The 13,458-nt window shown below is 39.5% G+C and overlaps 1 protein-coding gene across 4 annotated transcripts in view; it reads left to right on the top strand.

Moving 5' to 3' along the window:
* Positions 1-13,458, top strand: part of ANO4 (anoctamin 4) — a 421,314-nt gene that overhangs the window by 296,960 nt on the left and 110,896 nt on the right. For all 4 annotated transcript variants that reach the window (XM_040491102.1, XM_040491101.1, XM_040491100.1 and 1 more), the window contains one exon: positions 11,839-11,945. In XM_040491102.1, coding sequence (XP_040347036.1) covers positions 11,839-11,945 — 107 coding nt within the window. The remainder of the gene's footprint in view (positions 1-11,838; positions 11,946-13,458) is intronic.

Below are 13,458 nucleotides of genomic sequence, written 5' to 3'. Positions count from 1 at the left end.
TTGTCATTTCTTTTTACGTTTATTTATTTTTCAGAGAGAGAGAGAGCACAGTTGAGGAGCATAGAAAAGGGGGAAAGAATCCCAAGCAGGCTTCAAACTGTCAGCACAGAACCCAATGTGGGGCTGGAACTCGAAAACTGTGAAACCATGACCTGAACCGAAATCAAGAGTCGGATGCTTAACTGACTGAGCCACCCTGGTACCCCGGATGTTGTCATTTTTATTAAACCCCTCATGTCTCATGCAGATGGCATTAGACTTCTGGGCCCATTAGCCTTTGTAAATACTGTGATTATGCAGTGATTATATTGTACCACAACTATTTGTTTCCATATTGCACAAAGCACAGTTCAGCAGCCAAAAGTAACTACTAGGGATTTCCAGTTTTTACTCAAGTTTCTCAAAGGACACAAAAAAGAAGCCAAGTACGTGGTCTCAGCAACTGTTGGCTATCATCATTTCTTCTTCCTTCATACCCTGTCTTCACACCCTCTGACAGAAACATCCCTCCTCCACTGAAGCCTCCACAGCCTAAAGTTCCTCTCCTCCCCACAAACCTCCTCCCTGTCTGCCATCACTTTGCTATGTGGACTGGCATAGCTTATCCACAAGGGAGGAAAAAAATCCATCCTCTTCAGGACAGAGTAAATTAAGCCATAGATTACAGGATTGTCTTTGTTGGGTTAGAGACTGTGCCCGTCAGATTACACTAGGTTCTGCTGCACTGACATTTCTCAAATCCCAGTGTCTTACTCAAAGCAGCTGATTTCTTTCTTGTTCACATAGCATACTAGCTGTGGGTCAGCTGAAGCTCTGCTTTCCATGTCTTCTTATGGAACATTGGCTGATGATGCAGCCTGTACCTAAGACATGCATTCTCATGGAAGAGGGAAACGGTAATGGTAGAGCCACACATTAGCTCTTCAAAGTTCTGCTCACATATGCCATAATCACTTCTGCTTATATCCCATTGTCCAAAACAAGTCTTATGGCCAAGCATGGTAATGGGGTGGGAAATTAGACTTCTCCCCAGGAAAAGGGACTGCAAGTCCATGATAATGGGTAGTGGTATATAATCTTCACAAAGAAAAACAGCAAATTGGAAATAATAAAGCAATCCACCGAGGAATACCTTATGTTAATAGTATTTTGTACCTATATAACACTTTAGTCTATGAGCTCTTCTAGGGTGCAGATATCTTGCACTGTTTTACTTTGTTTTAAGTACCTTCCATATTTTGGGGCGCCTGGGTGGCGCAGTCAGTTAAGCGTCCGACTTCAGCCAGGTCACGATCTTGCAATCCGTGAGTTCGAGCCCCGCGTCAGGCTCTGGGCTGATGGCTCAGAGCCTGGAGCCTGTTTCCGATTCTGTGTCTTCCTCTCTCTCTGACCCTCCCCCGTTCATGCTCTGTCTCTCCCTGTCCCAAAAATAAATAAACGTTGAAAAAAAATTTTTTTAAATAAAAATAAAAATAAATACCTTCCATATTTTTAGGAAAGAAAGTTTCTATACAAATTAGCAAAGACAAGCAGAAGAAAGGGGAAAAAATTCTGTAGGGTAGAAATCAGACTTGGAATTTAAATATTTTGAAATATAAATTCAGAAACCATGTTGATACCAAGGTGATATTCCTGTCAGATTAACAAGCAGGATAGGTGGGTGGTCGTTTATGTGGTATGTGATTTCAGATAGAGAAAGAGAGAGAGAGAGGGTCCCTTTCCCAAAGAATCTTTCTTTTTCTAGCTCCCTGGACCTCTCAGGCTCCCCTCGGGAAAACTGAAACCCAGCAGTTATTTTAGCAGAAATTAATGTGGGGAATCTGTTACATAAGCATTGGAGAACTAAAATGTCACAAAGCAAGCACTGAGTCTACAAAGATATTAACTATAGGAGGTACAGGAAGCAGCATATTGCCCCTAGGGCTAGAGGGTCCAGAGGAAGAGGTTGGGTTTATCAGAACCTTGAAGCTCAGAGAAGGTTGCCCCTTGGAGCTGACCCCCCATGCCTCTGAGGAGAAAATGCTGCCCTGCCTGTGCTAGTACCTCTGGGGTACAGGGCAATGCAGTGAGTCTAGTTTGGGGTGTTTATTTTTTAAGATGGAAACTGGAACCAACTGCCACTGTGAGGTCGAAGAATCACTGCTGGAGCAACATTGACAGGACAATGGGCAAACAGGAAAGACCAGATCCTTTCACTCCATTTGTTCCCCTTCCAGTCTGCTCCTAGGACCCCCTACTGGCAGAACCTTATCAGAGAGCCAGCCACAGAGTAGGACTGTAGTTGGCAGAGTCCCTGCTCCAGCATTATAGAGGAGGGTATAGAAGAGAGAAGCTAGGAGAGAACTCAGGGACTGGAACATCTCCCTAATATCTGGAATTTTACAGTATGAACTTTAATCCTTTGGCTAAAGTCATCTGTATTTGAAATAAATGTACCTTTTGGCAGGGGTGGCTCAGTGGGTTAAGCATCTGACTCTTAATTTCGACTCAGGTCATGATCTCACAGTTGTGAGATCGAGCCCTACCTCTGCACTGTCAGGGAGGAGCCTGCTTGGAATTCCCTCTCTCCCTCTACCCAACCCTCCCCCCCCCCCTCTCTCTCTCTCTCTCTCTCTCTCTCTCTCTCTCTCTCTCTCTCTCAAATATAAATAAGTGTAAGTAGGTAAATTAATTAACTAACTAAATGTCCCTGAGAAAGATTAAAAGTTTCAATGTTATTCTTCATTTATACCCCATAATGAGTAAGCTTATCAGCTCTTTTTTAGAGAGCCAAAAATAAAGAAGGGGAGGAAGAAAGAGCTAAGAGGGGGTACTTTGGCTGTAGCAGGAATAGACAAAGGATCTCACTAAGTTGGGAGAGGGAGGTAAATGTCAAAAAAGAAAAAAGATTGGGGAATTATGGAAAATAAATTTTACCAACTTTGAAGTTTTATGGATGCTTGGCAGGTTTCTAGATCTTTGCTGACTACAGCAATATAGATGAACCACAAGAAAGACAGATCTGTCCCTTTGGTCAGCACTCAGTCCTGCTCAGCTCTAATAAGGGAATATAAAAATAAGACCCATCACCAAGACCAGACTAAGACAGTGGCCCAGATGAATCACTGGATGATCAATTTATGCAGTGACAATTGCCTCAGTAATTCAGGCAAAACCTTACTATCGACTCAATTTCAGTAGCACCCTAATTAGTAGAAAGCTGAGGCCTGGGTTATTCTAAATTGGATTTTTCTGCTCTGAGGATTAATTATGAAATCACTAGGTCTCCAAACTTGTTTTTATGGATTTAAAACAAATGATTTCCTCTTCATTCTGTCTCACTTTTCAATGGGAAATAACAGTGATCTCTAATAAATTTAAATACCGCAGTGCTTTCATGTTTTCCTTCTGAATTATCCATTTCCATTCAGTCGGCATCAGGCACTCGTTCTGTGACGGGCACTGTGTAGGGCTGGACGAGGATGAATGAATCCCAGTTTCTGTCCTTAAGGCTTAGTGGCTGAGCCCACATAGGCTCTGCAGTCTGTGAGACCTGGGTCCCAAATCCCAGCCCTGCAACTCACGAACTGTATGACTCTGAGCTTCAGTCATATCTTGAGTATTTTTTCACAATTACAATAACTTTCTGAGCATAATTATTATTTTCAATGTTTCCTCACTCCACATAGCCTCATATACTCTAACACATTACTTTCTGATTATTTTTACTTTCTTTATTATTCTCTATCTTTTATGGATACCCAGTTATCTTTCGCTGACTGTCCATGCTAAAGAATAGGAAATGCAAAACTCGAGTAGAATTTCAGAGTAATGGGTGGGGCCTATCAACTTGTAGCTTTGTTGTAGGGAAATGGCTGGGGCGTTTCAATTTTGGAGTCTCCAGTCTATTCCTCTTCAGATCTTTCATCTTTAAGCTGGTCAGATTCCCCAGAGAAGTCTCTGCCAGTGTTCTCCCTGGAAAGTCAAAACCTGGTTGCCAATGTTCTGGAGCCTAAGTGAATGAAGACAGCTGGGAATCTCAGCTTCCAGGATGCAAGTATTCACTTGGTCCTCTAGATGTCAGGATGGCTCCCCTACCCCTAACCAAACCATCTCTGGTATCTTACAGTTCAGGGGTTGTATTATTACCCTATGCAAAGAAAAAAAACTCTCCAAGTTTCTGTGAAAATACAAGTGAAGCTCTGAGGATCTACCTTCTTCCTAAATGGCTTTCAACCAATACTTATTTTAGCACCCCCATCGCCCCACTTCTAGAGGCCCCTGATGCCCCAGTTCTTAAGATTTTATGAGATTTTGTAGAGTATAAATATGATTGTTCTTGGTCTTGTCCAGAGCTGGTTTAGGATTCTGTTACCACCTGTCTGTCTGCTTTTCACATTCCAGCATTTTGTTGCTGTTGCTTTCTGCTGTCTTTGTTCCTTGAGGATTTATACCTGTATGTAAACGCGCACACACACACACACACACACACACACACACACACGCTACTGTTATTTGCATGGGGTTTTGAGAGACAGCCAAATTAAATGCAAGTGTTTAATTTTCCATTTTACCTGAAAGTCTCATATTTATTGGTGTTTAAAGTTCAAATAGAAAAAATGATGTCATGAAGTACAATTAGAAATGACCAATGGAATAAGAAAAATGTGTTCACATTGCTTTAGATTTCACCCATTTATCACCTTAATCCTACAAAGAGGCTTTAAAATCTTCACCAAATGGTCAGAACTCTGAATATTATGTATATCACATATTTGGTCTGATAATTATCTCCTCCTTTTACTCCTAACAATTACACTTAAGAAGTTAGTTATTGCATTATGGTGCCTAAAGCCAAAAAAAAAAAAAAAATTCTCAAAATAGGCCTTGTCACATAAAAAAATTAATTGGTTTCTTTGTTCCTACTTAGATTTTCATTAATTTGAGGACATAATTTAAGTGACAGTTAACTGTATAACCTTTGCATCTCCTTGTTAAAAAAGAAATCTCTATTTAAAAGTATAATTGAGAAAGTTTTCTGAAATATTTATTTTAAGGCATTAGTTTTCACTTTTCTTTTTGTATTATGAATTAATACAACTAGCCATCGGAAAAGACTGGCATATTGGTCACGGATTGCTACATAACAATCTACCCAAAATTTAGTAACTTCAAACCCATTTTACTTGTGCGTGATTCTTTTGTTTCAGCAATTATGCTGGGTTAAGCTGGTCAGTTCTTCCACTGGTTCCATTTAGAGTCAATATGTGGTTGCAGTCATTCTGTAAGGAAAGATAGTTAGACAAGGAACATGTAGATACATCTCCTCACCCCACCCCCCAAAATTCAAAAAGTAAAACAAGAAAAAAAATAAAACAAGGTAATGGGAGAGTGTGACTTTCAGGGCACGAGAGTAACTGTCTTAGCTAACATATTCAGGAGGTGACATTTAAGTTGAGGCCCAAATGTTGGAAAGAAACAGGTTGTGCAAAAATCTAAGGGTCACATAAGCTAAAGTCCTGGGTAGTGGCAAGTTGAGTTTTTTCAAGGGCAGAAGAAAAGACAATGTTGCCGGTTTATAATGAACAAGAGGAAGAGGAGAAGAGATAAGTACACTGGCATAGGGAGGACCAGACCATAGGAGAAGCAGTAGACCTTGGAAAGTAGTTAGGCTTTATATCAAATCTGTGGGAAGTTGGTGAAGAGTTTTAAGCAGAAGAGAGATGAGATTTTATTTATGTTTTAAAATATCCTTGCTATGTAGAGAATGAACTAATGGGAGGAAGTGAAATTGGAATAGTCAGGAAACTCTCACAGTGGTCTTAGAAACAACTTCAGCACAGTGAGGGTGGTAAAGGATCAGATTCAGGATTAGTTTGGGAAGAACAAAAACTTGATTGGAGATTGGACATGAAAGAAAGAGAGGATAGAGTATGCATCTCAAGTTTGTGACTTGAGAAATTAGATGTGTCAGTGCCATTTTTTAAGATGGAAAAGATGAGGAGGAAAGGAGATTTTTACTTTACAAGGGTATAGATCAAGAGTTCTTTTTGGGATATATTGGGTTTGAATTGTCTCTTAGACTCATATGGAGTCCTGTCATCTACCAACTAGGTTTGATGATCTACCTCAGTACTTTATAGTGTCGCTTTGTGATTAACCCCATCGTTGGGCAACTAAGACATAATGACCCTCATTTTCCTGACAAGTAACTGTGTCCCAAAGAAACTCAATGACTTCCCCAAGGCCACACAGCTGAAATGAAGACTTGAACCCAAGACCTGTATACAGTCCTGTAGGGCATTTTTACCCCTTGCCCAATCTCCTGCTCCAGTTTTTGTGGTCAAAGGGAGATGCCAGGTAAGGATACCAATTGTCATCCATATTTGAGGCAATATTCTACTAGCCACATGTGAGTATTTATATTTTGATTTTATTTAGTTAAAATTAAAGTAAAAATTTACCTTCCTTTTTGTTTATCCATAGTTTAAGTGTTCAGTAGCTACATGTGACTAGTGGCTACCATATTGGATAGCATAATTAAAGAACATTTTTCATCATCTCAGAAATTTCTATTCAATAATACTAGACTCTACATAATTCATACCAAGTTAATTGTGAAAAAAGTCATATTCCAATAGCTATTGCCTAAGAAGAAAGTTTTTTAAAAAACGAGGTGGCATTTGCTTTAAAAGTAACACATTTCATGATAATCTTTAATTTCATACACAGCTGTAATGAACACCTTTTCCCAATTCACACCCTTGATTCTTTGTGTATTTCTCATTTTTCCTAATAAGAATAGAGGCTTCTCTGAGGAGAGAAGCTAGGTTCTTTCCACCTTTGCATTACCCTCACTCAAAATAAATACGTGCATGCATAACATTCACATCGCTTCCTACCCACCACCCACCTCACAGATAACACCCTCAGCTAACGAACAAGCAGAATGTTTACAACCAGCCACTGCTGTGGCCGGTTGGCTTCGGGAGAACATAAAACAGAGTGCAAATAACCACAGCTTTAGGGAGTCTATAGCTAAAACCTAATTTCATGGCATATTCTATTCCAAGTTTTTGCCCTTTCTAGCAGGGAGGAGATTGGGAGGCTCATCAGGTAAAACTGAAGGCTGCTTATCTCTGGAGGGTGGGGACCTTGGAGGGGAGATGGTGGGAACTTGAGATTTGCCTATTACTTGATGAAGAGGTGAGCAGGGCCTTCCTCACATGGTAAGATGAAAGTGTCCAGAAAATCCCGTTCACACCCACATGCATACAGGCAGGCATGTGCTCTCAGCAGTTCCTTTCACAAATGAATGGGAAAATTTGGAAGCGACGATGGGTTTTGAATCCTTCCTCAGTTGTATGACTTCAGGTATATTACATAAACACTCTAAAGAGTAGGAGAAGGAGATGTATGTGCAGAGCCTTGATCACATAATTATTCCTCTTCTCACCCTTTAGGGTGAAGGGGAGAATAAACCCAGAAAGAAATTGCATTTTCCCTTTGGAATTTTTTTAACAAGAGTGCCTGGGTGGCTTAGTCGGTTAAGTTTCCAGCTTCGGCTCAGGTCATGATCTCACCATTCATAGGTTCAAGCCCTGTTTTAGGCTCTGTGCTGACAGCTCAAACCTGGAGCCTGCTTCAAATTCTGTCTTTCCCTCTCTCTGTCCCTTCCCTGTTCGTGCTCTGTCTCAGTCTCTCAAAAATAAATAAACGTTAAAAATTTTTAATAAAAAATATTTCATGTTTTTTATAGGTGGTACTTACATAAAAATTTCCTAAGTGTGTCAGTGAAGTTTCCTTCCTTTCCAGGCACCTAGTTCTCCCAGAGGCAGCTAGTATTTCCAGATGTCTATGTGTCCATTCCATATTATCCTGTGCATGTGCAAGCAAATAAATACGTCATTACACTTATATCTTCCTTATATATGTGTTTTTCTCTTTGATACAAATAGCTGTGTGACTATTTTAAATCTTATTTTCCCCTATAGTATCTTGAAGATTTTTTTATATCTACCCTGAATACTTTCAGTCTCTTCACAGATTCAGAGTATTTCATTGTAGAATTGTACAATAACTTGTTTATCTTAACGCCCACTGATGAATTGTTTAGGTCATTTTTAGAATTTTGCTGTTATAACCCATGCCATAATGAATGTTTTTGGTTATCTGTCACTTTGCACATGGGTAAAGTGTATTTGTAGAATAAATTTCTAAAAGAATTGCTGGTCAGAAGATATGTATATATTATATATAACATAATTATATAGCTATTAATATAATTAGCCTATATATAATTTTGATAGACGTGGTCAAATGACCCTTGTAGAATTTGTACTAGTTTTCTGACCCATCAGTAATGTATGAAAGCAGAGTTTCTAAGCCTTTGTGGATCCCTGATACCTCTGAGACTGAGCTCCCAAGTTTTATGTTTACTGTAACAGCTCAGCTTACATAATGCATGCATGTGTGCATGCTTGTATGTGTGTGATTTTATTTGAAGAAAGTTGTTTTGGCTAAGTTACTAAGGAAGACTTGAGAACAATGATGTCAAGAAACATCATTGTGCCTTCTCTTAGCCCTTCAGTTTGAAAGGGTGACATAGAAAATGAGATTGTTCCACATCCTGTAAGAAAACCCTTTGGCAGCATAGAGAGAATGGTTCAGGTGGTAGCTGGAAAGATTAAATGGGTGGAAATATTTCCAGGAAGCAGTCAGTAGCTGCCAAGTTATAAAGAGGTGATATTTAGTCTCATAGCCCCCAATGTTAACAAGTGTTCTCCAGAAGGTCAGCTCATTTGAGCCAGTTGTCAACCCCTGTATTAGTGCTGGAAGTATAGAGATGAGCATGGCTAGTCCTTGCCCTCAAGTTCATCCAGAGAAGTCAGGCATGTAGGCAGGCAAATTCTCTATGATGTCATAGAAGCAACAGCAATGATGACAGCTAACTCTGAGAGCTTATTAAGCACCAGACAGTGAGGTTCTCCAATGCTCGTCATCTTACCTGATTCTACAGAAATGCCATGAGAGTGATTACGGTGTGATCCCCATTTCACAGATGAGGAAACCAAGATTCAGGGAAGTTGAAGGAGAGTCCCAATACCACATAGGATGTGACAGAGCTAGGGTTTAGTCTGTGGACTGTCTCACTTCAAAGTCTTGAATAAGGGGTAATGTTAGAACTTAATGCTCATCTTCCTCTTCTATTAAATGGTTTTCTCCTTTCTCTTGTTATGACACCATATTACTTTTCAGGGGAGGGGGGAGGGGGTCAAGGAAGACCCTTGGAGATGTGTCCTGAATCGATGCTCAAAGAATGACTAGAAGCAAGTAAAGCATTCCAGGCAAAGCAGCTCTTGGGCTGATCACAAGAGTCAGCCCTCAGGAATCAGGAGGTTTCTGACAAAGGGAGATGAGTGAAGTGGGTAAGAGGGCAGCCTCTGGAGCCACACTGCCTGAGTTTAAATCCTAGCTCTCCCCCTTAGTTGAGTGACTTTGGGTGCATCATTCACCTTCTCTGATTCTTCACCTGTAAGATGGATCTATAAAATGTTATGTCCTGCGTTATTGTAAGGATTGAATGAGTTAATGTACCTGGAACATTTAGAATAGTGCTTGGCACGTGCCCTATATATTTGTTCCCACTGTAGAATCTCCAAGCTCCAGGTACAACCTAGATATAAGGAAGAGGAAAACAAAATTTTGAAGCTCATCTGTGGTGCTTATTATAGAGAACTATTACATGAGCTCACAAAATGTAATGTGGTACTATAAAAGGAGGAGAAAGTAGAAAACTGTTTAATGGAGGAGGGACATGGGCTTTTAGGCCAGAATTGTCCTGTCAAGGATGGTCATGCTTATCAGCTTTCAGTTATCATCTAGTATTGTGAGTCAAAAATGGGCTTTTTTATTTGTCTATTTCTTCATGGCATCTTTATTTGGTATTAAAATGAGATGGTCTGTCTTAAAGAAGGTGGAAAAGCAGAGGAAGATAAGATAAAAGGAACTGCATTCAGTGTAACTTTTGGTTTCCTCTCTTCCTCTTTGATGCAATAAAATGTTTTCAGAAAACCTTGAAGAAAATACAAGATAAGCTCTGCAGCTTTCTAATTCACCCACATAGCATTTATCTGTCATCCACCAAGTCAAATTACTTTTTCTGAGAACAGTTTTCTATAACATAATCCTGGGGAGTTAGAGGAAAAATACTTCTCCAGGGAATCAGCTCACATGATTTATATTTTCTCTTCATATTCTTTGGCCTTTCTCCCCTTTTTATGCTATCCCAAATTCATGTTCCCAGTTGTTCCCAAACTAAACCCTATGCCCGGACTATCTTCTGTAGGCCAGTTTTATTTTTTCCTTCCACCATCTGAACAACTCTTGGAAATCTATCTACTTGAAGAAAAACATTGGCAAATTTCCCCAACATTAACCCCAAAGGCCCTCAGTTACTACAATTCAGAAACCTGTACCTGTATTTGTACCAGGCACTCAATAGATCCTGGGGCTACAGAAATTAGTATGATTAAGCCTTGTGTCCTGAATGAGTTCACAGTCTTGTGTGAGATACAGACCTGCAAAGAGAGGTTGATTCTGCCTATCTCAGCCATACAATCATGTTCATTTCCTTTATGGTTTGTCTCCCCCCCCCCCCAGACTGTAAGCCTCTCAAAGACTAAGTTTTTATCTGTTTTGTTTACTACTGTGTAATCAGTACCCTAGATAGTGCCCTCAATAAACATTTGTTGAATGAATGAGTGAATGAATGAATGAATGAAAACAAATGAATTACAACATAGAATAATCAGTAAATTGATGTGCTTACAAGAGAAGAAGGAGCACAGAGGAGGGAGTACTGAACTCTTGCCGGGGAGCAGTGGAGTTGGAGGGGTGAGGAGGCCTGCTGGGGGAGGTGACTTCTGAGCTTGGTTCTGAAGGTAATGGCTGCCAACCTTGATATGCCTTGCATGGTGTCTGACTCAGAGGAGGTACCCAATAAAAGTTTTCTGAGTTAATAAACTTTACAATTTATGAAGCAGTTATACTTATAGTATCTCTAATATTGTACCACTTATCACTTAACACATCCTGGGAAGGGAGGACATGGCCACTTCGTGCTGGATTATGTGGTTTTAGAAGCTCTGTCACCTGAAAAACCTCTCAGTAGGGTAGGGACATCTGGAAAACCCAGTGTCTTGGTGTGTGATGCCTGTAAGAAACTTTAGAGGCTGGGTCAGCCACTGGCTGAGAAAGAAAGCAATTTTAAGTATTGCTTTAGGAGAGGAGTCCCATCCAGCAAGGCGCGTGGGAATGGAACAGACAGAGGCCCTGAGCCAGACCAGAGCTTATTACCTAACTTCCATATCTACCACCCAAACCAGCTTGAGATCTTAAAATTTCTGAAAAAATCAGGTGGTTGACATGACAGGGAAGGAGGTGGGTTAGAAGACAAGAGGAGATAAAAACAAAATAAATTTTTGGTTGAATTTAATGACCTTACTGAGGGAAAAAAACAATGATGACAACAAACAAACAAACAAACAACAACAACAAAAAAAACAAGATATGAGGCCTAGACTTCCTACTAGTTTATTTTAAGTATTCTTAATTGTTTTTAGCTCCAGCTCCTTCCTGACATAATTATATTAATGCTCAGGAGACTAAGAACCAAAACTACTGAGATTGTGAGCCTCCTGCCTCTGGTGTGATTTCTGGGCTCTCTCATGCTATTCCAGACCCACCCTCCGTGACTGATTGAAGACACCTCTGTATGAGTAACACCAAATTATGTCAAAGATTAGATTCATCACCTCCAATTAACCTTCAGCTTGTGTTTTCAATATGTGTGTGCAGCTTCATCATACACAACAAAGACACTTTCTTCAACAATGCCACAAGAAGTAGAATCGTACATCACATTTTACAAAGAATAAAGTATGAAGAAGGAAAAAACAAAATTGGTAAGTAGCATATTAGTATAATAAGCTACATTTGATTTGGGAGATTACAGACTTTTTTTCCTTTGGTTTTATAAAGTGTATATCAATTCTATAACTTCTCATGATTTATAAAACCTCTACTCCCCTGATGGATAACTCACAAGTGTAAAACCTTAATAGCACCCTTAGATCTTTTAAAAATAGCATGTTATCTCATGTATGTAAGGTCAGGGAAAAATTCTCTTAGTTCAATAAATATTTATGGTGTTCCCATTATGTGCCAGGCAGTGGGCTAGATGTTGGGGGAGATGGGCATGGTTATCTTCTGGAGCATATGTTCAAGAAGTTAAAAGCCAGCAATAAACAAATAAGTAAATACAGTGAATAACATGAAGAAATTGAAATGGGTGATCTTACAGAGATAGACTGGCAAGGGGTGGAGGGTGGAGATCAAGATGAGATGGAGTAGTCAAAGGAAGCTTCACTGAGAAGCCAGGATTTGAACTGATACCTGATGACAAGAAGGGGACAACATGGGAAGATAGCGGGGGAGTTGTTCTAGGCAAGTGCAAAGATGAACTGTCACACATAAGGAAATTCTCCAAGTAATCACTTCCTCCATTAAATAACTTCCATTATTCTTTTTTTTTAAATGAAATTTATTGTCAGATTGGTTTCCATACAACACCCAGTGCTCATACCAGCAGGTGCCCTCCTCAATACCCATCACCCACTTTCCCCTCCCTCCCACCCCCATAAACCCTCAGTTTATTCTCAGTTTTTAAGCGTCTATTATGGTTTACCTCCCTCCCTCTCTAACTTTTTTTTCCCTTCCCCTCCCCCATGGTCTTCTGTTAAGTTTCTCAGGATCCACGTAAGAGTGAAAACACATGGTATCTGTCTTTCTCTGTTTGACTTATTTCACTTAGCATATTCTTATATATGTATTTTATTTTTCATTTTATTTAACTTCATTTTTAAATTCCACTATAATTAATATACAGTGTTGTGTTAATTTCAGGTGTACAATATAGTGATTCAACAATTCTATGCACAGTGCTCATCATAATAAGTGCACCTTAATCCCCTTTGCCTATTTCACACACACACACACACACACACACACACACACACACACACACCCAGTAACTACTAAGTTGTTTCTGTAATTAAGAGTCTACCATTTGGTTTGTTTCCTTTATTTCTTTGTTTTGTTTCTTATATTCTACATATAAGTGAAATCATATGGTTTTTGTCTTTCTCTGACTTCACTTAGTATTATACCCTCTAGATCCATCTATGTTGTTGCAAATGGCATGATTTCATTCTTTTTTAATGGCTGAGTATTATTCTAGTGTGTGTGTGTGTGTGTGTGTGTGTGTGCACGTGTGTGTGTGTGTATGTGTGTGTGTGTGTGTGTAAATATATAAACGCACAACGCATCTGTATCCATTCATCTATCAATGGACATTCACAATTCATATTTGGGACTTTTTTATGAGAACCTTTCCATATTATTTTATCACATTTTCTA

Source organism: Herpailurus yagouaroundi, unplaced genomic scaffold, assembly GCF_014898765.1.
Source record: "Herpailurus yagouaroundi ecotype Mexico unplaced genomic scaffold, PumYag 182, whole genome shotgun sequence".
Taxonomy (NCBI): domain Eukaryota; kingdom Metazoa; phylum Chordata; class Mammalia; order Carnivora; family Felidae; genus Herpailurus; species Herpailurus yagouaroundi.
This window is presented reverse-complemented; position numbering and strand designations above follow the sequence as displayed.